Here is a 27,978-nt window from a genome sequence, read left to right on the forward strand (position 1 = left end):
CCAAAAATGGTGCTTTCACCATATTTAGCCCGACCTATTACAATACATGGACACCAGAGTCAGCTGTGTTCCTGTGGATGACCACCAGACACTGCTACAGTACAGGCATCATGCAACCAATAATCTACATGATAATATCAACAACCTTTGTGTCCTCGGCTTGCTGCGACCTCCGCCAGAAAGACCAGGCCCCCAGCGCTCGGTGTTACCTGATGCCGGTGGCCAGGAGAGGGGACGTCGAAAGCGCTGTTCGAGGAAGCGGAAGCGCGGCAAGCGGGCGGGTGTCCCTGCTAGGCTAAATGCTAACCCTAGCTGGCCGACTCTCCAGTCCATTCTTCTTTCCAACGTCTGCTCCCTGGATTATATCCGACTCCTGCGAACCACACGGCGCAAGTTCAGAGACTGTTGCGTCTTTGTTTTCACGGAGATGTGGCTCAGCGACAGAGTTCCGGAAGCTGCCATCCAGCTAGACAGGCTAACCATGTTTTGAGCCGACAGAAACGCAGCTCCCTAGTAAGACTCACGGTGGTGGCATGTGTGTCAACACGGAATGGTGCAAGAACTCTGTGCTTGTTTCACGCTACTGCTCATCGCTAGTGGAGTTTGTGACTGTTAGATGTAGACCATTTTATCTGCCATGGGAATTCACCACTGTTTACATTGTCGAAGTTCTCACTCTCCAGTGTAGTTCTCACTCTCCAGTGTTCTGTATTGTTAAAAGATTTATGATCAAACTCTTGATATCACCCAAATGAGGATGGGTTCCCCTTTTGAGTATGGTTCCTCTCAAGGTTTCTTCCTCATTACATCTAAGGGAGTTTTTCCTTGCCACAGTAGCCATGGCTTGCTCATCAGGGATAAATGCACACCATTCACCTTGACTGTTGATTTCTGTAAAGCTGCTTTGAGACAATGTCTGTTGTGAAAAGCTCTATACAAAGAAACTTGACTTGACTTGAGTGTACATTCCTCCCAGCGCTAATGCTAAGGAGGCACTGTGTGAACTCTATGGTGCTATTAGCAACCTGCAGAATGGTCACCCTGACGGATTGTTTATTATCGCCGGAGATTTCAACCATGTGAATCTCAGGACTGTGCTTCCTAAACTCCATCAGCATGTGGACTTTGCAATGAGAGGAGCGAACACGCTGGATCTTGTTTACACAAACATCCCCGGCGCATATCATGCGGAGCCCCGCCCGCATCTCAGATACTCAGACCACTGCTCTGTTCTGTTAATTCCAGCATACAGACCGCTCATCAGACGCTCTAAACCGGTTCTGAAACAGGTGAAAACTTGGCTAGAAGGAGCTACTTCTGCTCTTCAGGACTGTTTTGAGTGCACTGACTGGGACATGTTTAGAGAGGCTGCAACCGATGGCGATTCCATCAACCTTGAGGAGTACACATCAACAGTGACCAGCTACATCAGCAAGTGCGTTGATGATGTGACTATCTCCAAGACCATCATTAAACGCTCCAACCAGAAGCCGTGGATGACTGCAAATGTGTGTGTGCTGTTAAAACAAAGAGACTCTGTCTTCAGATCAGGGGACAAGTGGCCTTAAAAACAGCAAGGGCCAAACTTTCTCGTGCCATCAGAGAGGCGAAGCGCGCACACGCGAAGAAAATCCACAACCACTTCCAGGACAGTGGAGACACTCGCCGCATGTGGCAGGGCATCCAGGCGATCACGAATTACAAGACAACATCACCTGCTTGTGACCGTGACGCCTCCCTCCCAGATGCGCTGAACGACTTCTACGCCCGGTCTGAGTTACAGAACAATGTGAAGGTGAGGAAGACCATCCCTCCTCCCACTGACCAGGTGCTCTGTCTTACCACAGCTGAAGTGAACGAAAACTCTATCCAGAGTTAACCCTCACGGAAGTCTGCTGGTCCTGACAACATTCCTGGCAGAGTGCTCAGGGAATGTGCAGAACAACTAGCAGATGTCTTCACTGACATCTTCAACATCTCCCTGAGCAGTAACATTGTTCCCACGTGCCTCAAGACAACGACCATCGTTCCTGTGCCAAAGAAATCGACTATCTCCTGCCTTAATGACTATCGTCACCGTCATGCTCACACCCATCGTGATGAAGTGCTTCGAGAGGCTCGTCATGAGGCACATAAAGTCCCAGCTTCCACCCTCCCTGGACCCAATGCGGTTTGCGTATCGTCCAAACCGTTCCACGGAGGATGCCATCTCCACAACCCTCCATCTGGCCCTCACCCAAATGGATAACAAGGACTCATATGTTCGAATGCTGTTTATTGACTTCAGCTCAGCATTCAACACAATCATTTCTCAGCACCTGATCGAGAAGTTAAGCCTACTGGGCCTGAACACCTCCCTCTGCAACTGGATCATGGACTTCCTGACTGGGAGACCTCAGTCAGTCCGGATCGGGAACAGCATCTCCAGCACCACCACACTGAGCATGTGTGCTCAGCCCACTGCTGTTCACTCTGTTGACAGACGACTGTGTAGCAATGCACAGCTCAAACCTGATCATCAAGTTTGCCGATGACACAACCGTAGTGGGTCTAATCAGCAAGAACGCCGAGTCAGCATATAGAGAGGATGTGCAACAATTACCTGCCTGGTGTGGAGCTAACAACCTGTCTCTGAACGTGGACAAAACAAAAGAGATAGTTGTTGACCAGGAGAGGACAGAGCGACCAATCTCCACTGATTATTGATGGATCCTCAGTGGAGATCGTCAAGAGCACCAAATTCCTTGGTGTTCATCTGGCAGACAACCTCACCTGGTCACTTAACACCAGCTCCATCACAAAGAAAGTCCATGTTCTACAGGGGAACCATTGAGAGCATCCTGAGCAGCTGCAACACTGCCTGGTTTGGGAACTGCACTGTCTCTGATCGCAAAAACCTACAGAGCATAGTGAAGACAGCTGAGAAGATCATCGGAGTCTCTATCCCCTCTATCATTTACACTACACGCTGCATCCGCAAAGCACACAGCATTGTGGACGACCACACACACCAGTCACACACACTCTTTACACTCCTGCCATCAGAAAAATGGTTCCGAAGCATTCGGGCCTCCACATCAAGACTGTGCAACAGTTTCTTTCCCCAAGCCATCAGGCTTCTGAATACACAGAAATTAAACGGAACACACACACACACACACACACTCACTCAATGTGTGTACCGAACTGTACAACCTGGACTAAACACTTAACATACACTCATCTCAATCTATTCCACAACCATTCATTTATTTATTATTTATTATACTCGACCGTACTACACTCCTTAACTGCTGTTTTTTTTGCAAATTTATCACTATTATACTGTTTACATGCTGTCTTTGCACGTCTTGACTGCTGCTGTTCTTTTGCACTAATTTGTTCTGTATGTTCTGTTTATTTACATTTACATTTACATTTGCAGCATTTAGCAGACGCCCTTATCCAGAGCGACGTACAAAAGTGCTTTGAGTCTCTAGTAATGAATAAATCTACACTGGTATGCTAGATTACAAACTTAATATAAATATAACCCTTGAATTCTACAAACTTGGAAAGTGCTAATTTAAGTATTTCAGGAAGAGGTAGGTCTTCAGTCGTCGCTTGAAGATAGTCAGGGACTCTGCTGTACGGACATCTAGGGGAAGTTAATTCCACCACCTCGGTGCCAGAACAGAGAAGAGCCTTGAAGTGTACTTACCTCTCATTCTGAGAGAAGGTGGTACCAGTCGAGCAGTGCTGGAGGATCTCAGACAGCGTGGTGCAGTGCGAGATGTAATGAGGTCACTGAGGTAAGATGGTGCTGGTCCATTTTTGGCTTTGTAGGCAAGCATCAGTGTTTTGAATCTGATACGTGCAGCTACTGGAAGCCAGTGAAGGGAGCGCAGTGTGGTGTGGTGTGGGGTGGTGTTTATATTTACTCCCAGTTATAGTTTTTACATTTTATAGTTTTTACATTTTACCTCGCACAGTACTGTTTGAGTTTACAGTAGGTTTACTAGTCGGCGCTATATTGTTTTTTGTCTTGTCTTGTGTTGTCTTGTGTTTTCTGTTTTTTGTCTGCACTTTTTGCACTAGGTTGCACTCGATGCACTTTATGTAGCTTGTGTTGTGTTGTAGCTTTATGTTGTCTAGTGTAGCAGACAACAAAAACAATCCCAGGTTCCTTTTCAGTACTGTAGCTAAACCTAACTACAAATCAGGGTTTTGAAAATTGTGTTCCATCACAGTTTAGTGGTGAGGACTTTATGAATTTCTTCACTGAAAAAATAGATAACATTAGAAAAACAATTGTGGCAGTTCAACCTCTGACACCATCTCATCATGGGAAAAAAAACAGAAAAATATCTAGAAAGAGTTTGAATGTGATCAGTATCAGGAACCAGTGGAGATGGTGGAACGTATATTAATACATGGATTTAGTATCACACAGAGAAACCCAGCCATTAGGGAGGCACAAGCCAGGTCACTCTTAGTGTCGGTCTTAAGCCCGGATAAATGGGGAGGGTTGCGTTAGGAAGGGCATCCAGCGTAAAACATGTGCCAAATCGAATATGCGGGTCACGATAAAAAATTTCATACCGGATCAGTTGAGGCCCAGGTTAACAACGACCGCCACAGGTATCGTTAGCCAACAGGGTACCGGTGGAAATTAGGCTACTGTTGGCCAAAGAAGGAGAAGAGAGGAGGAAGACGTCTACAGAGATAGAGAGAAAGGAGAAGTGTAGAAGAGTAAAGGTTAGGGTTGGTACTTTAAATGTTGGCACTATGACTGGTAAAATCATGGTAGAAATGGCAATGCCAAAGCTCCTGGGCAGTGAGCTCATTCTTGACCCCAGACAAAAGCTTTGTAGAGTGCCATGGAATCCCATCCACAAGACGTCCCAAAAAATCCAAAAAAAAAAAAAAAAGATATGTTGTAAACGTTGTAAACAACGGCCACACAAAAAAGACAAGCTTATAAAACTCAATTTATAAAACTATTTTACAATATGGATGTGACTGATGTCTCCACTGACTGAGGGAACTGACATTTGTAGGGCATCTGTGGTTAATTTTATTGGCCAACTAATCAAGAGAAATAAAAATGGTGGTTTAAAAAATATATGGCAGAGGTTATTTTAGTAAGTTACATTCAGTGTTGTTTTAACATGTTTCGATTCTAGCTTACTTTTTTTTTTTTATTAACATTTAAACAGCTGTGGGAAAGTGAAAATTCCAAGTGTTAGATTTTTATCATTTAGATTAAGAACCACAGCTGGTGGTGAGTGTCACGCGGCGAATGCGGAGAGGGCCCGAAGGGACCCAACTGGAACCGCCCTGGAGCCGGGCAAAGCCGGGAAGGACCCGAAGCTGAGGGACCACCCCTGTGGACAGCCGGAAGTCGACCACGGACACAGCAGGACCCAGGACCGGAACACAGCTCGACGCGGCGGCCAGGAACAGAGTACAGCCCTTGGCTACGACCGGAAGTGGGGAGACTTCACCCACGGAGGCCAGGAGTCGAACCGAGCCCACCGCGGAGGTCAGGAGCAGGACTACGCCTTCTGTGGAGCCCGGAGGCAGGGCGACGCTCTCGGCGGAGACCGGAGGCGGAATGATGCCTACAGCGGAAACCGGAAGGGGGAGGACGTCCACTACGGAGACCGGGGACTGACCGACGACACCCTCATTGGAGACTGGGGGCGGAGCGACACCCTCTGTGAAGACCGGAAGCTGCGAGACGTCCTTGCCGGAGGTCTGGACCGGAGCCTTCTTACTCACGGGGACCTGGAAAAGACAGCCAGCCAGAGGCGGGGGTGAGCAGTTTGCGAGGCTTACCGGCTGGTAGACCTCCTGGATGGAGGCCGGAGATGGAGCGACGTCCCCGGTGGTCCTCTACGGCTGAGCGACCCCTCTCTGGGACTCTCTGGAGCGGAACCGAGCTCTCGGGGACTCTCTGGAACAGAGAGCAGCTCACGGGTTCGCTCGGAGGCAGAGAGGAGCTCACGGGTTCGCTCGGAGGCAAAGAGGAGCACGGCGGAGATCTCCTTGAGAGCTTGAGGTGGAGCAGAGCTTTCCTGGAGGGCTCGAAGCAGAGCGGGGAGCTCTAGGAGGCTCAGGTGCGGAACCGTGCTCTCGGAGGCGGGGGTGAGGAGATGGAGATCAGCCGTGACCATCCCGAGTTCCCTGGTGAGAAGCTGGAGGAACCAGGTGTACGAGCCGAACTCACCTCCGTTTGCGTCCCATAACTCTCTGGCGAGAGATAGAGTTTCCCCCGTCAAAAGAGAAATGATAAATGCGATCCTGGCTCTCTCTGTCGGGAAGCTGGACGGATTAGACTCCATATAGCCATTCACGTTCCGTAAAAACCCGCTCCATTCAGCTCTGTTGCCGGAGAAGCGAGCCGGGAGTCCCGTGACGTCATCGTGGGGGCGTGGCGCTGCCGAACATGACCGAGAGGCGGCCGCGAGCTTCCGGGTTTTCCTGGAGGCGGGGCTCGGCTGCTGCTGAATCGCGGCCGCGCGCACCCGACCACCAAAGTGCGTTTCGCGCCGGGAACACAGCATTAATCCGATCCGTTTTCTCTTCCTTTTCTGTCTTTTTTTTTTTTTGTGCCCCCCCCCTTTTTTCAGTCTTTGTTTCGGTTTCGGTCTCGGTTTCGGTCCGTTATTCTGTCACGCGGTGAATGCGGAGACGGAGGCGTAAGTAGAAGCAGGCGTGTTTAATGAAAACAAAAAGGCAGAGCCAACACAAACACCCGCAGTGCGGGATAATCCGGTAAATGGCAGTTCGTAAATACTAGATCCACGGAGCGTGAGGGAGGAAGCGCGGCGAGGAGGCATCGACGGGAAAGCGTCGGTAATCCAAGGAAATACGCGGAAAGAAGCACCACCGGGAACCCGCACAGAAGCACATACACACACACGTACATGCACAATAACGGAGCGCGTGAGGGTGTGAGTGTGGGGTTTATATAGGTGGTGTGATGGGCCACAGAAATGAGCCTCAGCTGCTCCTCATGAAGCCCGATTGCGAGCAGCTCCGAGCGGGCAGGGCACGCTCGCGAGCAGGAGCGCAATGCGTAAGGGAATCCCGGGGTATGACAGCCTCCGAAGAAGGGGCGTGGCAGGGGGATACCTGACAGTGAGGTGGGGGAGATTATAATTTTTTTAGTCAAAGAAGAAATTTTTTTAATTTTCTAGCTAAACTCCTACCCTCCCTTCACACACACCACACTCTCCCTCCTCCTCTGATTGTCTTATAACCCCAGTGTGAAGATCATATCTACGTTATTATTTTACCTTAAAAAGATAACACATCTAAATAATTATCAGCCATGTTCTGTCGTTCTCTCCTGCCTGTTCTTCTTTCTCCTGCCTTCAGCCCTGAGTCATGGCAGAGAGTAAGATTTTTATTTAAATATAGCAATTACCCTTTTATCATGCCTGAATTTAATTGTTTTATCTTATTGAAGTTTGTTATCATTTTAAAAGTGTGTGTGTGTGTGTGTGTGTTTGCTCTACACTGGCCTGGTTTATATTAGTGTTTATATTTATTTATTTCTGGCTTTTCAAAATAATACATTTATCACATTATGAACCCAAGATGTTTATTAAGAGTCTCCAACACGTTCTGAGTCTATGAACATCCTTAATTTTAATTAGCATTTATATATATTTTGCTAAATATTCTTAAAAAAGAAGTTCATGATATAATCATTTGAAATATTCAAGTTTGATTGTAATCAAGTAATTACTAGTATATAATGAGCCAAGATATCAAATAATATTGATATTATATATAGATACAACAATAACACAGTATATACAGTATTTTGCAAAAGTCTTAATTTTATATAAATATATATATAATCCGCTCCAGGTCTCGAGAGCTCTTCCCAGTTCCAGAGCAGCCCCGAGAGCTCTTCTCAGTTCCAGAGCGTCCAGAGCGGCCCCGAGAGCTCCGGTCCGCTCCAGAGAGTCCGCGAAAGCTCCGTTCTCCTCCAGAGAGTCCCCGAGAGCTCCGTTCCGCTCCAGAGTCCTGAAAGGAGCTCGGCTTCGTCCCAGGACCTCCAAGAGACCGCGGCTTCGTCCCATGACCTCCAGGCGAGCTCCTCTCCGCTCCAGGGTCTCCAGGCAAGCTCCTCTCCGTTTCAGGGTCTCCAGGTGAGCTCCTCTCTGCTCCAGCGTCTCCAGGCGAGCTCCTCTCCGCTCCAGGGTCCCCAGGTGGCTTACTCTCCGCTTCTAGGCTTCCAGGCGGCTTCATCTCCGCTCCTAGGCTTCCAGGAGAGCTCCTCTTCGCTCCAGGTCCCTAAGGAGAGCTCGGCTTCGCTCCCGGTCCCTGAGGAAGGCTCCGCTTCGCTCCTGGTTCCCGAGGAAGGCTTGGCTTCGCTCCTGATTCCCGAGGAGAGCTCGGTTCCGTCCCAGGACTTCCAGGAAAGTTCCGCTCTGCTCCAGCGTCCCAAGGAAAGCCCGGTTACGCGCCAGCGTGTCCCCGAGAACACATTTTCACCCAAGGGGATCCCGGAGCACTCAACTCACCTCCGAGACTGCGAAAGGGAAGTCGTCCCGCTGCCCCTGGCCTCATCTGAAGGCGACGGCTCGCCCCACAGTCTCCCAAAAAGTGACGGCTCGCCCCACGAGCACTCAGAAGACAAAGTCACGTCACAGAGCTCCTCCCTCGGCGACGTCCCGCTCCCGAGCTCTTCTCACGGCGACGTCTTGCTCCCGAGCTCCTCCCACGGTGACTTCTAGCTCCCGAGCTCCTCCCACGGCGACTTCCCGCTCGTGAGCTCCTCCCTCGGTGACTGCTCGCCTCAGGACCCCTCTCATGATGACATCCTGCCTCCAAGCTCCCTGGACGATGACAGGTCGCTCCTGAGCTCCCTGGAGGGTGACGTCGCACTGATGAACCCTGCCAAGGTCTTCACTCAGCCTCAGGTCGCCAGCTAGGGACATCACGCCTTTCCATGTCCCCAGGGTGACCGCCTCTCAGCTCCAGACCCCACAGAACGAGCCAAAATCGCGTTCTGCATCCCCCTCCTGTCTGGAGATGCATTGTCCAAAATCAGCTAGCTCTGAAGCACGAAGGAGGCGATTTTGGTTCGTACGCGGAATTCATTAGACAACTCCTGAAGATGTTCGGGATGACAACGGCGGATCTCCACGTCTGCACTGTTGGATCCTCCGAGTGCGCCGCTCTGTTCCAGAGTTCTCATGAGCGCGCCACTCTGCTCCAGTGTTCTGCCGAGGGTGCCGCTCCACTTCCGAGTTCCTCTGAGGGTTAATCTCTGCTCCAGTGTTCCGCCGAGGGTGCCGCTCCATTGTGCCGCCGAGGGTGACGTTGTACCGCCACTTAGCTGAGAAAGGGATGTCATACCGCCTCCTGCCTGCGAAAAGGAATGCAGACCGCCGCTAAAACACGACATGATCAGGACGTTATCTTCAAACTACTCTCCTACCCTCCAACCAAACAACACACTCTCTCTTCTTTTCTGATTGGCTATAACCCCAGTGTGAAGATCATATCTACATTAATATTGTATATTTAAATGATAACACATTTTAACGATCATCATCTTCATCAGCAGCAGCCATGTTCTGCTGTTCTCTTCTGCTGGTTCTTCTGGGGCTCTCCTGCCTTCAGTCCTTCACCATGGCACAGAGTAAGAGTTTTATTTCTTTATTTTAAATATAGTGATTTAGCTTTTAACTAAATTTAAATGATATATGTGTAAAATGCTTTATGACTTTAACATAACTTCAATCTTTTAAAATAAATGGGAAGATAATTTAATATTTTGTTACAGGTGCAAATGAAGCAGGATTGTGCTGTTTTGAGTTTCATAAAAGCCCGGTGCCTGCAGTGATCGTCATTACTGTTGAACAAACGAGATTCGAATGTTCACTTCCTGGAGTCATGTACGATTTCAACCTGCTCCTTTTTTTAAATAATTTAAATAATGTGATTCACAGACCACAATTCTACCCTGATCTTTATCTTCTTTCCCCTACAGTCTTACAACAAAAAAAGGATATCGGATTTGTGCAGACCCTGAAGTGGACTGGGTGAAGGAGGTTATCAAAATTAAAGCACCAACTTTGTCTTAAACATCAGATTCAAATTTGATTGAAATGTTGTTTAAAAGTAAATTGATGTCTTGCCTAACAGGAACAACTTTTTTATATATCAGACACGTACCTGTAACTGCTGATTATTGATTGCTGATTATTAATATTTTTACACAAAGTAAATGTATAACTCACAGCCTCTTGGTTTGCTTCATTGAATAAAGTCTTTTTACAAAACCAAAAAAACTACAAAGCTTCTTTTTCCCTCTGCAATGGAATGATCTATATGTAATGATCATGGGAAGATTAAAACAAAATCTATAAAGGGGTTGAATATGATCAGGTTAAGAAACCAGATGAAATGTTGGTGAAACGTGTGTTACTAAATGGATTTAATAATAAGAATGGGAAACCCTAAGACTAAGACTTGAGGCTGTAATCGGTGCCAAAGGAGCTTCAGCAAAGGCTGTGAATATTTATGTATGTGTGATCTTTTTTCCCTTGGTTTGAAAGATTTAAAACTAATTTCTTTAATGTTGTCATTATGGGGTATTTTTAAGGAAAATAATAAATTAAACCTATTTGGAATAAATCTGTGAAAACCTTTCAGATGCGCTGTATATAAATATATAAATAAAACCCAGCAATTAGGGATGCACAAGACACTGTTTCCAAACACTGATAAGTGGGGAGAATTGTGATAGGAAGGGCATTGAGGGTAAAAAAAAAAAAAAAAAATATATATATATATATATACACTTTTTAGGCAATTATATTTGTAGAGGAAAAAGTCAGGGCATGATCTTCTCAGAAAAATGTAGTCTGCCTATAAAATGTGTTTGGGACATCTGCTACTAGGGTAGCCAGACATCTAAGCAGAAAATAGACAAACATTGAAACCCCATGAATCCTTGAAAAGATGGACATACAAGTTCAGATATTCAGCTTGTGCCAACTTAATTTTACATGAATAATCAATAACAATGTGCATTATTTAGTATAAATATAAGGTTTATTTTGTACTCATGATTTAGTTTATTTATTTATTTATTTATTTATTTATTTATTTATTTATTTCTAACATAATCATTGCTAATTTCAGTAGATACAGGTTTAGAAGTATTAAAGTTATTAACTTAATATACTTGGAGACAAACATTTGTTGATGAAATTATATACGATGTTGAAAACCATTGAAATTCTGTCAGATTAGAGTGATGCTGCAGAGATAAAAACATACCGGATATTTAGAACATGCAAAACCACTCGTTGAGAAGTGCACAGGAAACTAAGCTGAGCTGAGACAGAGACAATCTTTAAGTAAGATTATATAAAAAGGGCACTTTCTATAATAGGAGAATTTAGTACCTAATCACTGGGCACATTGGCGGTCATCCACGGCTTAGGGTTGGAGCGTGTGGTGATGGTCTTGGAGATGGTCACGTCATCAATGCACTTGCCGATGTAGCTGGTCACTGTTGACGTGTACTCCTCCAAGTTGATAAAATCGCCGTTGGTTGCAGCTTCCCTGAACATGTCTTGAACGCCTGCTGAGTGGTCTGTATGCTGGGATCAGCATAAAAGAGATATGGTCTAAGAACCCAAGGCGGGGTCGGGGATTTACCCGGTATGCACCCCGGATGTTTGTGTAAACAACATCCAGCATGTTTTTGCAAAGTTCACATTATGGTGAAATTTAGGAAGCACAGTCCTAAAATCTGCATAGCTGAAATCTCCGGCGACAATAAACAATCCGTCAGGGTGTGTGCTTTGTGGTTCGTTATGGTCACGTAGAGTACACGGAGCACTTCCTTAGCATTATTGCTAGGTGGTATGCACACTCCGAGCACAATAGAGGTGGGGAAATCCCGTGGTTAATCAAAAGGTCTGCATCTCACAACCATGAGATCCAACAGTGATGAGCAATACGTGGAAACGAGGACAGAATTCTTACACCATTCTGTGTTGATGTAAACACACAGGCCGCTGCCGCGAGTCTTACCGCACAGAGCTGCATTTCTGTCGGCAAGAAACGCGGCTAGCCCGTCCAGCTGAATGGCGGCGTCCGAAACTCTGTCGCTCAGCCACGTTTCAGTGAACACAAAGACGCAGCAGTGTCTGTACTCATGCCGAGTAGCTTGTTGGAGTCTGATGTAGTCCAATTGGTGTCCAGGGAGCAGACTATTGCAAGCGGTAGAGATGGTAGAGCAGGCCAGATAGGGTTATCTTTTAGTCTAGTACTAGCCCCCGCTTGCTGTACGAGCTAGTACGAGCGGTTGCTGCGAGCTACTGCCACACTGTCATCTCCCCTCCATGGACACGATATATACAGAGTGCTGCATAAGGAAGGCACAGAGCATCCTCAGAGACAAATGCCACCCAGCTTATGATCTGTTTAAATGGATGAACACAGGCTACAACCTGAGATGCTGTATGACTGCAAGCATCACACACAGGACAATAAGGAGATAAAAACATATTGCATTCAACAATTTCCCTTCAGTACACTGTTATGATCAGCCACAAGCATGTTAATATAGTGCCATTACCATCTCACTTCTGTTGACAAACATGTGCAATATTAAATATGTATGTAAAGTTAACCATGTGCAATATCACATGAATTCCAATGTTCATGTGCTGCAAAATATCTGTGAAAATGCTAATAAACATAAAAACTAGCTGCTGAATGGTTGAAGCGAGAGTATTCAGCAATTCAGAATGTCTTTTAGTGAGCTGTACATGAAGAGTCAGCATCGCCTTGTTGTTTTGTAACGGCTGATCCCGTCATGCTAATGTGGAGATAAGATCCTGGGTGCTCCGACACTCCGCTGTGGATTCTGCTCTTCTTCTTATATCACCATCTCCCATTAGGGGTCGCCACAGCGGATCATCCATCTCCATACCCCATGTCCTCTACATCTGCCTCTTTCAAACCAACTATTCTGCATGTTTTCCCTCACCACATCAATAAACCCCCTCCTTGGCCTTCCTCTTTTCCTCCTTCCTGGCGGCTTCATCCTCAGCATTCTCCTTCCGATATACCCCATGTCTCTCCTAGGCACATGTACAACCCACCTAAATCAACATCGAGGACGTTTACATTTGCAACATTTATCAGAAGCACTTGTCCAGCGCTACGTACAAAAGTGCTTTAAGTCTTGAAATGAATAAATCTACACTGGTAACACTGGTACAAACTAAAGATAAGTCAGAAGTGGGGTGGGGTGGGAGAATTTGGGCAGATTGAACACAAGTTGCACAGCTGCATTTTGGATCATTTGCAGTGGATAGCGTTCAGAGGAAGACCTGCCAGCAGAGAGCTGCAGTAGTCCAGTCTCGAAATGACAAGAGACTGAACAAACACCTGGGCAGCCTGTGTGCACAGAAATTGTTGAATCCTTCGGATGTTGTAGAGAAGATATTTACAAGAACGAGCCACATTAACAACATGTGAGGAGAAGGACAGTTGAATGTTCATAATTACCCCAGGGTTGCAAGCAGGGCCCAAAGGGGAAAGCAGAGAGTCATAAAGAGTTATTTGGAGATCTTGACCTGGAGATGAATCACCTGGGATAACCAGCAGTTCTGTTTTGCTAGGGTTAAGTTTTAATTAATGAGCATTCATCCATGAAGATATGTCTGTCAAGCATGCCGAGATCTGAGCGGAAGCTGGTGTAGCCGGTTGTGATTTACTCTCCTCTGGGACAGGACAGCTCCCACACCCTTATTGGAGGCATCTACCTCCCCAATGAAATGGTAAGGCTTGTAAGTTAAGGATTGATGAAGACACGAACTGGCTTTTGAATTTCTGGAGTCCCAGGAAAACAACCAGGAGGTAGATGTGAGTCTGCCCCGGAGAAGTCAATGCTACATGTCCTGCATTGCCACAACAGAGACAGATTCCCATGGTGCGCCCCCGTAGGCGCTATACAAGGTATAGTGTGAGGATTGGCACTACCACTTTACCCTGGCTCACCGCTTGGCTTTACCTGACAGCAGCAAGATCACATAGACTACCTTGGAAAGCTCTGCGGGGAAGGAAGATGGCTGGTGCTTAAAGACCATCTCACACTGCATTAGGAAGAATCAGGAGAGATGAGTATCTGGCTGCATAGCTGCAGAGAAAGTCCAGAATCCATCTGCAAGTGAAGGTGCAGATACCCAGTTCACTGAGCTTAGTGATCAGTACAGTGGGGAGGACTGTATTGAATGCAGACCTAAAGTCAATGAACAGCATTCTGATGTATGTGTTGCTCTTATCCAGGTGGGTGAGAGCAGAATGAAGAGCTGTGGAAACTGCATCCTCAGTTGACCTGTTCGGGCGATAGGCATACTGGTGTGGGTCCAGTGTAGGTGGTAGGCCCGCAGTGAGGTGATTCAGGACCAGTTTCTCAAAGCACTTCATAGCAATGGGGGTGAGTGCAACCGGGCGAAAGTCATTTAGGCATTCAGCAGCTGAGTGCTTAGGCACTGGTATGATAGTAGTGGTCTTCAGGCATGTTGGTACCGTGGCTTGGGCCAGTGACAGGTTGAAAATGTCAGTAAAAACCTGTGCCAGTTGTCCAGCGAATGCTCTGAGAACACGTCCCGGTATGCCATCCGGGCCAGCTGCCTTGCATGCATCCACTCTGCTAAACACTGAATAGACGTCCGTTGTTGAGAGTGAAAGTGGGCTGTAAGCAGTAGCAGAGTCTGTGGTTGGTGTAAAATGTCCTGTGCTTTGGTCAAAATGAGCAAAAAAGTGATTAAGTTCATTCGGTTGGAAGGCACTGCTGGTTGGTTGAGCTGTAGGTTTGTAGTCTGTGATTGACTGGATGCCTTTCCACATGCGTCTGGGGTCAGAGTTGTGGAAGTGCTCTTCTATGTGAAGTTTGAATGTGAGCTTTGCTTTCCTGATGCCCCTTTTCAGGTTGGACCTGGCTTTGTTGTAGTCTTCTGCACTGCCAGATTTAAAGGCAGCATCTCTTGCTTTCAACAGGAGATGGACTTCAGAGTTCATCCACGGCTTCTGGTTAGGAAAGCATTTTACGTGTTTGACGGTAGTGACATTGTCAATGCACGTGTTAATATGGTCCAAAACAGATGATGTGTAAGTGTCCATGTCTATGTGAGAGTCCAGTGTGGCCTGTGAAGCAAACATGTTCCAGTCAGTATCCTGAAACTGTTGTTGTAGAGAAGAAATGGCCCCCTCTGGCCATACCATTACTGTCCTCACAGCTGGTTTCACACGTTTGATCATTGGTGTGTATTTGGGTAGCATGAACGAAGAGAGGTGATCAGACTGACCCAAGTGGGGGAGGGGAAGGGCTGTGTATGCCCCAGGTATGTTTGTGTATACCTGGTCCAGTGTTTTGTCCCCTCTGGTAGAGCAGGAGACATTGCGGTGAAATTTTGGTAGAACAGATTTCAGGTTGGAGTGGTTGAAATCTCCAGCAACAATGATGGCTCCTTCCGGATGTGTAGACTGCTGTTTGCTGATAGCTGCATGCAGTTCCTCCATAGCTAGCTTAGCATTAGCATCCGGTGGAATGTACACTGCAGTCACAACAATGGCTGAGAAATCTCTTGTTAAATAAAAGGTTCTGCACTTAATCATCAAATACTCTAAATGAACAGAGCAATGACTTTGAGTAACAGTAGAGTCCGTGCACCATGAGTTGTTAACATAAATGCACAGACCTCCACCTCTGCACTTACCAGAGTCCTCTGCCGTCCTGTCCGCCCGATAAACACTGCGACCCCCGAGCTCAATGGCGCTGCTGGGAATGTTGTTGTTGAGCCATGTTTCCGTAAAAATAATGACATTACATTCCTTAATCCGTTTGTGTGATGATATCCGGAGCAGCAACTCATCCATTTTATTAGCAAGAGACCGTACATTGGCAAGGAAGACGCTTGGAAGTGATGGTTGGTGCGGGTTTAGCCTTAGCTTAGCCCTGATGCCGCCACGCTTCCCCCTCCTTTGTTTACGGTCTTGTCGCCGGCGCTGTGGTCTCACTGTCGGCCGAGCTGGATCAGCGGTCCGCGGTGTTCGGGCGTTTTTCCGAGGGAGTTCAAAGTCCGTTGAAAGTCTGTATCTGTGAGTGTTGCCGATGTCTAGTAATGCTTCTCGGCTGTATGAGATGTGTGCAAGCCTGTTTTGCGTGAATAAACTTGCTGTTGATGGAGAAATTGCTACTAAATCGCAAAATCTGGAGAGATGCTGGGCCTCTCGTTGTGCACGCGCCGCCATCTTGGTCGAGATGCTTGTCTACAAGGCTAAAAATGGACCAGCACCATCTTACCTCAGTAACCTCATCACATCTCGCATTGCACCACGCTGTCTGAGATCCTCCAGCACTTCTCGACTGGTACCACCTTCTCTCAGAATGAAAGGTAAGTACACTTCAAGGCTCTTTTCTGTTCTGGCACCGAGATAGTGGAATGAACTTCCCCTAGATGTCCGTACAGCAGAGTCCCTAATTATCTTCAAGTGACGACTGAAGACCTACCTCTTCCTGAATTACCTAAATTAGCACTTTCCAAGTTTGTAGAATTCGAGTTATATTTATATTAAGTTTGTAATCTTGTGTACCAGTGTAGATTTATTCATTACTAGAGACTCAAAGCACTTTTGTACGTCGCTCTGGATAAGGGCATCTGCTAAATGCCGCAAATGTAAATGTAAATGTAAAAAAATGCAAAACTTACACAATTATTGTAATTACGAGTAAAAAACGCATCCCCTGCTGCAAATCAGTGTTTTAGGGGTTGTATTGTTTGTATACTGAGTGTTATAAATAACCTTCGCATAAAAAAACGTGGTGAATAAAAAATCTTGGTTGTAAAAAAAAAACTAATATGGCTGGTAGAATATAGTTTCACAAAACAAGAGACCAAACATTTTAAGCAGATATACAATGTTGCTGGGTACAGTGATAATGATCAGAAGCTAACTGTATCCTGAGTCAGTGTAGCAGACTGTTGACATTAACTACAGTCCAGTCCATCCTCAAAGCACCCGTTCTTACTCCGGAATTTCATGGAACCACCCAAGACATTGATTAAAAACCGTCCCAAGCTGCACAGAGTGGCCTCCAGTCGAAGAGAACACTATCCAGAGGCAGGCCTGGACAAAGTGGGAAGATCCACGGAGGGGAGAGGGGCAGGAACAGTGGTCACTGGAGCCTCAGAAGCATGTTTAACTCGACCGAGAAAGAGAGAGAGAGAGAGAGAGAGAGAGAGAGAGAGAAGAGGGTGACAGGAAGAAGGATATGGATTATTAGGTGTCCTTATTGTTGTATGAAAGTAATGTCACTGTGCAGTTTGGACTCCGGCAAGACTCGCTATGGCAGCAAAACTAAAAGGGAGACCCAGAAGGTAATACAGACATTAGGGATCTCTGGGATAAGAGACGACCCACCACACCACCGTCAACAAACCTGAGTAAACGTGTGAATGTGAGGGGACGACAGCATACAAATATCCCAGTTCACCAAACACTCTATATCCATGATCCCTCCAGATCTGAGCCTTTACCTAAGAAAAAAATCTATTGATCAAAGGCTTGACTAAATAAATACGTTTTCAACCTCGACTTGAACACTGAGACTGTGTCTGAGTCCCGAACACTGGTTGGAAAGCTGTTCCATAACTGTGGGGCTTTATAAGAGAAAGATCTGCCCCCTGCTGTAGTCTTCATTATTTGAGGAACCAACAGATAGCCAGCACCTTTTGATCTAAGTAGGCATGGAGGATCATACTGGTACAGAAGTTCCCTCAGATACTGCAGTGCTAGACAGTTAAGTGCTTTAAATGTCAGTAGTAGTATTTTATAATCAATGCTAGATTTAATTGGGAGACAGTGTAGACTGATTAAAACATGGCTAATGTGGTCATATTTCCTAGATCTAGTGAGGACCCTTGCTGCTGCATTCTAAACTAACTGAAGCTTATTTATGCACTTATTTGCACACCCAGACAGTAAAGCATTACAGTAGTCTAATCTAGAAGTAACAAAAGCATGAACTAGTTTTTCTGCATCCTGTAACGACATCTTATTTCTAATTTTAGCAATATTTCTAAGGTGAAAGAAGGAGATCCTGGTGATATTATTTATGTGAGATTTAAAGGAAAGACTAGGGTCAATAATCACACCAATGTCTTTGACAGCCGTACACGCTGAAACAGAAACACCATCCAGAGATGCTACGTAATTGGAAAGTTTACTTCTAGCTGCATGTTGGTCCTAGTAAAAGTACTTTCGTCTTATCTGAGTTAAGCAGAAGAAAGTTATCAAGCATCCACTGTCTAATGTCTTTCACACTTCTCAACATTGTTAAGCTGATCTCTCTTATCTGGCTTTGCTGAAATATACAACTGTGTGTCATCAGCATAGCAATGGAAGCGAATCCCATGTTTATGAATAATTTCACCAAGAGGCAGCATATATAAAGAGAAAAGCAAAGGGCCTAGGACAGATCCTTGAGGAACACCAAACTTAACTTATAGAGTGTGGAAAACTCACCATTCACATCAACAAACTGATAGTGATCAGTCCAATAGGACCTGAGCCACGAGAGAGCTGTTCCCTTTATTCCAACAACGTTCTCAAGTCTAGCAAGTAGGATTACCAACCTGTGGCAATCATGGATCCATTCAAGGTACTTGTCACTGCTCTCCACGAGGCATTTGCATCTGCTCCGGCTCACGCTAGTGCGGCTGCACCGCGCACCTCCTATAGCCCGATGGCACTTCCGGCTTCCTACTCCGGCAAAGCGGGCGAGTGCAGAGGCTAGTTTCCTTAAGCAACTTCCTGGCAACCTGGCTGCCAAACGTGTTCAGTGGGTTTTGCGCACTCGATTCAGTTTGGGTCCTGTCCTCCCCGTTTCAACAGGGTGTGTCCTACTCTGGTGGGTCCTGAGCAGGCTATGGCCCTGGAACAGAAGGTTTGCACTCTTATAAGAAAGGAGGCCATAGAAGATGGTCCCTCCTTTACTTAGAGAGACTTCGGGGTTCAGAAGAAGGATGGAGGGTTGCATCCAATTCTGGAGCTACGCTACTTTAACAACTCGCTTATAAGGCTCGTTTAAGGATGCTCACTCCTAAAAGATTGTGTCTCAGATGAGGTCCGAGGAACGATTTGTCACGATAGATCTAAGGACACATACTTCCACAGATCCATCCTTACTGCTCACAGGAGGTCCCAAAGGATTGCTTTCAGAAAGCTCACTAATATTGGCCTGGCGCTCTCACCCCACACATTCACAAAATGCACGGATGTGGCTTTGACAGCACCCAGGCTCCAGGGCATCCGCATTTGGAACTATATAGATAATTGGTTGAAGTGTGTGTGTGTGTGTGTGTGTGTGTGTGTGTGTTTGTGTGTGTGTGTGTGTGTGTGTGTGTGTGTGTGTGTGTGTATTTTTGGGATTGGAATGGCCAGACATTACTATGAATGGCCATGACTGTAAAACATTAGCTTGTCTGGCTACCTGGCCGTCAATATGAATGCCAAGTCAATATCAATAGCCAAACATGTATAACAATATTGTAAAAAAAAAAATCGTAGAGACTGTATGAACAGAGTATGAATGAATACCTGCAGATTAGATTTAGCAGATGGCTCTCAAACAGGGGGAGGGAGAAAAGGATCATAAATAGTCTCAGATAAATGTTTGTAGGAATCTCATTCATTCATTCATTCATTTTCTCCCGCTTATCCGTAATTCGGGTCGCGGGGGCAGCAGTCTAAGCAGACCCCCGCCTTCGACTGCTGCCCAATCCTCACAGCACCGTCCCTTACGGTCCCTCCTGCAGGTGGTGAGCCCACGGGAAGGCGGCCCCACGTCACTCCGACGTCACGGACCTTGATATTTCCCTTGTAAGGGACCCCCGGAGCATAGAGGGTTAAGGGCCTTGCTCAAGGGCCCAAGAGTGGCAGCTTGGCGATACCGGGGCTCGAACCCCAGACCTTCCGATCGGCAACCCAGCGCCTTAACCGCTGGAGCCACCACTCCCCCTGTAGGAACTGTAGGAATCTCATTTTTCATAATATCATCATAAAATTTTAATTATAAACTCATGAGACATGTGGCTTTTAACCCGGTTCTTTTTATATATAAAAAAAATATAATGTTCAATGCAGGAAATGTATATCCAAGGCACTTTATCATCTATACCATCATATTAACTGTAATGATTGACAGTAAATAGTTGCAAAGATTTTGAAATTGTTTGTGCAATCTTCTAGCTGCTAGCTTTCTTTACCTTGAAGCAGTGTGTGAGCCATCTTATTGGTTTTGCTGATGTTTAGGTTGTGAGACTGTTGATGTTTTATACTAATGATGTATAATAAAAATATAATGTAGAAATAATTTACATGAGTTACAGTCAGTGTTGTTTTAAGATGATTAGATTCAAACTTGTCTTTATTTCTTATTTGCGTCAGAGATTGAACACTGATGTGTGAACGTGTTTTAGATTTTTATCATTTTTGGGGATAACCACAGGCAGCTTCTAGATGAAAAAGTGGTGGCAGGGTGGGGGGATGTTTGTACTTTCTTACTTAAAGAGGAAATGTTTTCTCAAATCAAACTACTCTCTTACCCTCCAACCACATCACACACTCTCTCTCCTCTTCTGATTGGCTATAACCCCAGTGTGGAGATCATATCTACATTATTATTGTATATTTAAATGCTAACATATTTTAACAATCATCATCTTCATCAGCAGCAGCCATGTTCTGCCGTTCTCTTCTTCTGGTTCTTCTGGGGCTCTCCTGCCTTCAGTCCTACACCATGGCACAGAGTAAGATTTTTATTTGTGTATTTTAAATATAGCGATTAACCTTTTATCATAACTAAATTAAAATGATTTGTGAAAATTGCTTTATGATTTTAACATAACTTCAATCTTCATTTTAAAATAAATGAGTAGATATAAAGATTATTTTATATTTTGTTACAGATGCACATGGAGCAGGATTGTGCTGTTTTGAGTTTCATAAAATCCCGATGCCTCCAGCGATCGTTACCACTGTTGAAAAAACGAGATTTGACTGTCCACTTCCTGCAGTCATGTATGATTTCAACCTGCTCCTTTTTTTTATATAATTTAAATAATGTGATTCACAGACCACAGTTCTACACTGATCTTTATCTTTTTTCCCCTACAGACTTACAACAAAAAAAGGATATCAGATTTGTGCAGACGCTGAGGTGGACTGGGTGAAGGAGGTCATCAAAATTAAAGCACCAACTTTGTCTTAAACATCAGATTAAAATGTTGTTTAAAAGCAAATTAATGTCTTGCCTAACAGGAACAGCTTTTTTATATATCAGACACGCACCTGTAACTGCTGATTGCTGATTATTAACATTTCCACACAAGTAAATGTATAGCTCACAGCCTTTTGGTTTGCTTCATTGAATAAAGTCTTTTTACAAAACAAAAAAAAGCTACAAAGCTATTTTTTCCTTCTGCAATGGAATGATCCATATGTAATGATGGGGAACAAATTGGGGAAAAACTGCTCTAAGACATGAGGCTGTAATTGGTGTCAAAGGAGCTTCAACAAAGTACTGAGCAAAGGCTGTGAATATTTATGTATGTGTGATTTATTTTTTTTCCCTTGTTTTTTTATTTTGAATAAATTTGCAAAGATTTCAAACTAATTTCTTTCATGCTGTCATTATGGGGTATTTTTAAGGAAAATAATAAATGAAACCTATTTTGGAATAAATCTGTAAGATAAAATGTGGAAAAAGTGCAGTGCTGTGAAAACCTTTCAGATGCGCTGTATACAAATAAATAAATAAAACCCAGCAATTAGGGTTGCACAAGACAGTGAACTCTTAGTGCCAGTTTCCAAACACTGATAAGTGGGGAGGGTTGCGTTAGGAATGGCATCAAGCGTTAAAAAATAAATAAATAAATAAATAAATAATAAAAAAAAAAAAAAAAAATATATATATATATATATATATATATATATATATATATATATATATATATATATATATATATATATATATATATATACATATATATTTGTAAGATATCCTTGATCACTAGTCCTAGATTAGGTTGACCCAGAACACTCAGTTCTCGTCTATATCCGCTCGTTATACGCTTACGCTGTGAGAACACCTTTTGGTATGGCTAATCCTCGCTTTGTTGCTTCTGCTAAACGAATAACATGACCAGATGTGGAGTTATCGTTAACCGTTTTTATGTTTTCACAGTATGGTAATATGTATCTTGTTGCCATTCGTAATTATAGTAATTCTGCTGTATGCTTCTAGAATAAACTTTTTGTGTATGTTTCTGTTGACCAAACCCTGAATTTACCTTTTGTGGCATGATGTGTTACTTCGCTCGTACACACAAAGTGGTTCCTTTATTTCTGTTTTAGGCTTATCTTTTGCAGGCCCAACATGACCTTGTGGGATTGTCTCACACACACACACACACACACACACACACACACACACACACACCTGGCAGTCCTCCCTTTTTCTCTCCATCTTTTTGGAAGTTTATCTTCATGTGTGAAACAATAAACTTTGGAACTTCTCTCTGAAAGCCGACTTCTGTGTTTCATTGAGACTTCCCTGTGCACGTAAGATTTCAAAGATCGAGAGGAAAGGCTGAATTCAGGGGTATCCTGTCCAGGGGACAGAAGGCAATCCTGCCGAAGCGGCATATAATAAAACATTCCTTACGGTTCTTGGGGGCTCGTCCGGGATATCAGTGTTCGAGTAAGTGCTGATTTGGTATCTTGTCATACTGTTCAATGTGTAGGCACTTACCTCGTATGCTGATATCCGTGTTGTGCTGATTTGGTATCTTGTCATACCGTTCAATGTGTAGGCATGCACCTTGTATTCGTAAGCTAACTTGTTGTCGACGTTGTACCGTCGTGTAGCACGCGCTGAACCGTCTCTGCAGTCACAGTAACTTGAGACATCGAAAATTTTATTAAACCACCTTATCTATCTCGATCTCTGGCCTCCAACCTTTGTGTCCAACCTTTGTGTCTAACATTGTCAGACAGTTGTTTTGTAACTAAATATCCTAAACCAGATCCTGAGGAAGCCCCTCGGGACTGGATGAATCGTTGTGGTCTCACCTTTCATACTACCCCCTGGCTAGACAATTTAGCAGGGTGGACTGAACCACAAACTCAATTTCTGACTTATTCTCGTGGTGGTACCTTTAAGTCTGAATACCTAAAGTCTGCACATTCCCAAATTTATGAAGGTTTGGGCGATCCTAACTGGGGTTATTCTTACATGGGTGATAGTTATCAAAAATGGGTAAAAATGAAACCAATCTGGGATGACTATCACGCCATACCGAACTCAAAAAGAGAGCTTAAGTCTCTGCACAAAATCAAAGCAAAGCCAAAACCATCTTTATTGCCAAATGCTCCGCCCCCACCCTATCGGGATGGCGGGTTAGTGTCTCCTTCGGTCGCAGAGATCGATCATCCTCCCTGGCCCAAAACCCACACTAATGCGGTATGCGTATTGTCAAAGTCGGCCCGTGGCCTCAAATTACATCCGCCATCGATCAGGGAACTTAGAGACATTATCAGGGTTCTTCCGTCCCCATCTAAACCTCTGCATTTCGTTGACATGCTAATGAGCTCTACCCACCATAATCAGTTGACAGGCGCAGACTATAGGTTTATCCTTCATGCAGTACTAGGGGACAGTTACGATGAGGTAACACTTATTGCCGCTGTGCCCAGTTTACACCCTAGGAATGATGAGATTAAAATGGAAACAAAAACGGAGGTGGAAGACGAGGGGGAAGAGTCGAAAAAAAATAAGAGCAAAACAACCCACTATTATTATCACTGGGCTGAGCAATTTGCGTTCCCAGTGTTAAAAAAGGAGTTGACCAAATTCCTACTCCAGCGGCAGCAGGCCAATAGAGATCTCTCTCAAGTAACTAACTGTAAACAGGAGAAGAGTGAAACTACTTCCAAATATTTGACCTGAATTAGGAAGACTTGGACTTTATTGGAAGCGATGGAGTTTGAAGACGCAGACAGTAATCCTCTGTTCCTCACGACTTTTATGCATAACTGTCGTCCGAAGGTACAGAAAGTCCTGAAGTATCAGCTCACCGATTGTATTAACATGACGGTTAGACATTTAGGGGAGAGGGTGCGTATGATTAGACTAATGGCATATTAAAGAGTAAGCAAGTGGCCTGCCTCACTGTGGCAGGAGACAGGGGTTTTCGGGGTAGAGGAAGAAGAAGGGGAAGGGGAAATATATCTGGTGCTAACTCCAACCCAAAACGGCCCGGTGTATGTTAATACTGCGGTAAGAAGGGACATTGGGCTGAAGAATGTGGAAAGAGACAATGGGATGAGAGTAAGAACCCCACCGGCTCCCCTCCTCCAACGCCTCCTCCTACAGAACCTAGCCCATTTGCAGGAATGCAAATCAGCCCCGATGACGCATAGGGGTGCCCACAGAGCGTTACCCTTACCATGCTGCATTGTACCTATGAATCCCCTCAGTTAAACGAAATGCTATTTCTCGAACTTTGCATCGATGGCACAGTGTACCCCTTTCTCTTTGATACAGGGGCGACAATGTCAGTGGTAGGCAAACAATAGGAGGGACCCATTTCTGGTCATTCCATTAGCTCTGTGGGTATTGAAGGGGTTGAAAAAGAAACACCATTTACGCCATCCGTGCTTATAACTTGTCCTTCCGACACAAATATTTTTCTGCAACATCATTTTATTTTTATGCCTGATTGTCCATTTAATCTCTTGGGCCAAAATCTCATGAGCAGGCTGCGTATTTCTCTCACCTTCTCTGGCTCTAAACTCACGGTTTCAGTTCCTGATTCTGCTCCTCTGTCATATCTTTCTAACATGAACATTAACGACTGTTTTCTTTCTACCACACAGAAATTACCACTCCCTTCTTCACTGGAAGGATTGCCATCTCTCCTTTGGGCGGAGCATAAGGACGATGTGGGCTTGGTTCGTTGTCCTCCTTATGATGCTAAACTAAAACATTTGCATCCTGTGTTTTTCAAACAGTATCCTCTCTCTAAATCGAAGTTGCAGGGAATAGACAAAATCCTGACCTCTCTGTTACAATATAGGCGTCAATATACTTGGACACGTCTGCCACAAGGATTCATTGACTCCCCGGCAGTCTTTTCCGCTGTGGTAAAGGATGCACTCTGTGATCTTGCCCTCCCCTCTGACTCTGTTGTCTTACAGTATGCAGATGATCTCCTGATCTCCGCAGTCTCTAAGGACCTCTGTGAGCAAGCCTCCCTGTGCCTCCTGCGTCATCTGGCAAGAAAAGGATTCAAGGTATCCAAAACCAAACTACTCTCTCAAGGCAGCAAACGGCTCTCTTAAGATTGTATACAGGTCGTTCTTAACACAAGGGGTCCCTCCACAAAGCATGCCCTCATGGCTTTCCTGAGCCTGATTAATTACTGCCATCCATGGATACCTGACTGCTCTTTCCACGACAAATGTCTCCGCTCTGCGATCTCACACAACGATCCTTTGCAGCACCCGCTAACGTGGACACCTGAGATGTATGAGGCGTATGAGGCTTTGTGGTCGGCTCTGTGCTCAGCTCCTGCTCTTGGACTTCCGAACTATCATAAGGTTTTTACCTTTATGCGTGTGAACAGGACGGAACTGCCTCTGCTGTTTTGGTGCAGGAGCATGGGGGGGCATGAGACCATGTGCGTTCCTGTCCAAAACACTTGACAACGTGGCTCAGGGTTTACCTGCGTGTCTCCCTGCGGTGGCTGCCTGTGCTGTGATGGTTCAAGACTCAAAAAAAAAAAAAAAACTAGTGTTGTCTCATCCTATGATCTTGCATTCTCCACATCAGGTGAAACAGGTCCTTCAGAACTTACACACAACACATGACAGCACGGAGAAGATCCGGCTATGAAACTATCCTTTGCTCGACCAGTAATCTGGAAATCAAGGCCACCTCCTCTTTCGAAACTTTAGGTCATGCCCTTGCTCATTTGATTAATGCACAAGATGACACTCTGCCCGACACCACACATGATTGCTGCTCCGGGGTCGTTCACTCTACTAGTATACGCCCTGATTTGTCTTCCACTCCTTTAAACAGGGGTGAGTCACTTTTTATGGACGGCTCATGTTCAAAGCCGTATGACGGTAAATTTCTGTGTGGTTACTCTGTCTGTTCCTTACCTGATGTCACTGTTGAAGCTTACTCTTTGCCTTTTTCTTCTGCACAGGCCGCTGAACTCTTTGCCTTGACTCGTGCATGTGTCCTCTCAGAAGGAAAAGATGTCACCATCTACACTGATTCCCGATACGCCTTTGGTATTGCGCATGATTTTGGCCGCATCTGGCAATCCAGTGGTTTCCGCTCGGCTAAGGGGAAATCCATTTCTCATTCGTCCTTAGTTCAGGACCTAGTCACTGCTTGCTGTCTTCCTCGCACACTGGCCATCATCAAAACAAAAGCCCATTCTTATGACAACAATGTGGAGGCCAAAGGCAATTCCTTGGCTAACAGAGTGGCAAAAAGTGTGGCTCAAGCTCAGGTACTCTCCCCCTGTCTTAGCACTCCTATTAATACCTGTCTTCTTTTCTCAACTCTCATTCCTGATTTACATTTGCCATCTGTCCAATCCTCAGCCACCCCGAATGATTCTGCCTTTTGGCAATCACACAATGCCTACGTGGCCTCCGATGGCCTTTGGTACAGTGCAGATGGTCGCCTATGCCTTCCATCTCACTGTGTTCCTTTCCTCGTGCGTGAGTTTCACGGTGTTGCACGAAGGGGGGTGAGGGAGGATATGAACCGATTTTTTTGTATAGCTAACCTAAACTGCATGATAGACTCGATCTTATCTAGATGTCTGATCTGTGTCCGGAATAACATCACCAAGAGTGCAGCGAAACACGAGTGCCTCCCACTACCCTCTGCTCCATTCTCTGAATGGCAGATTGACTTCACTCACATGCCTCCCTGTGGTCCATTCAAGTATCTCCTGGTGATTGTAGACAAATTCTCAAGGTGGGTTGAAGCTTTCCCTTTTTAACGAGAAAATGCTAAGGTCATCACACGTATCTTAGCCAAAAAGATTTTAACATGATATGGTGTTCCTCACGCGATTGATTCAGACAAAGGAACACCATTCACTGCGAAGGTAACGCAGGACTTATGTAAATACCTATCCCTGTCATGGCGTTTCCATATTCCCTATCACCCTCAGTCCTCTGGTATCATAGAGAGAACTAACCGGACGCTTAAGGACAAACTGACTAAGGCCATGCAAGCTACAGGTAAAAAAAAATGGGTAGACTTACTACCTGCAGTCCTTGATGAAATGAGAATGACTCCGCGAAAAGACGTCCACCAATCACCACATGAAATTATTTCCAACGCCCTGGAAAAAAGGTAAACCAGCGATAGGTACAGCTGATCTGGATCTGCACATCGCCAAGTATTCTGCTGCTCTGATTGATACACTGTCAAAACATTATGAACTGGTCTCTAAATCTATACCTGTCATCCCTCTGACACCAACCCATCCCTTCCAGGTGGGGGATGCTGTTCTGGTTAAATCTCCAAAACCCAGGCGATTGGGTGAATGCAAATATGAGGGGCCAGCAGAAATAGTTGCGATCACACACACAGGTGTATTAACTGACCTTTTTCCACAGTGGATCCATGCTACCAGAATCAAGAAATGTCCCACTGGAGGTGATCCCTCTTAAATTTTGTGTGTACATGTTCCCTGTGTATCACTATTTTCCTTTATGTTACAGAAGCATAGCCTCTTGACCTCCCTATGAGTTCTCCAGGAGACGTGTATCGTTTCCTGTCATCATCTATCGAGGTTCGGTGACAACTCCTCAGACCCTTCTGTGCCGACTCTTTGGAACGACAAT

At 45.2% G+C, this 27,978-nt stretch overlaps 1 protein-coding gene and 2 long non-coding RNA genes across 3 annotated transcripts in view; all 3 read left to right on the forward strand.

Annotated features, from left to right (window-relative positions):
- Window positions 1–27,978, forward strand: part of LOC310725941 — a 64,243-nt gene that overhangs the window by 17,801 nt on the left and 18,464 nt on the right. The window lies entirely within an intron of this gene.
- Window positions 47–27,963, forward strand: LOC310726614 (uncharacterized protein; the record flags this gene model as incomplete). Its single annotated transcript, XM_083542364.1, has 5 exons — window positions 47–445; window positions 1,547–1,795; window positions 26,313–26,624; window positions 26,719–27,100; window positions 27,856–27,963. 4 exons carry the CDS (start codon window positions 47–49, stop codon window positions 26,869–26,871), a joined length of 1,113 nt encoding a protein of 370 aa, XP_083398490.1. The 3' UTR covers window positions 26,872–27,100; window positions 27,856–27,963.
- LOC310725938 lies at window positions 9,555–21,383 on the forward strand. Its single transcript, XR_014533574.1, has 3 exons — window positions 9,555–9,646; window positions 9,791–9,902; window positions 21,214–21,383. It is a non-coding gene; the product is annotated as an uncharacterized lncRNA (long non-coding RNA).

The sequence above is a fragment of the Silurus aristotelis genome, assembly GCF_946808225.1.
Source record: "Silurus aristotelis genome assembly, chromosome: 5".
Classification (NCBI taxonomy): domain Eukaryota; kingdom Metazoa; phylum Chordata; class Actinopteri; order Siluriformes; family Siluridae; genus Silurus; species Silurus aristotelis.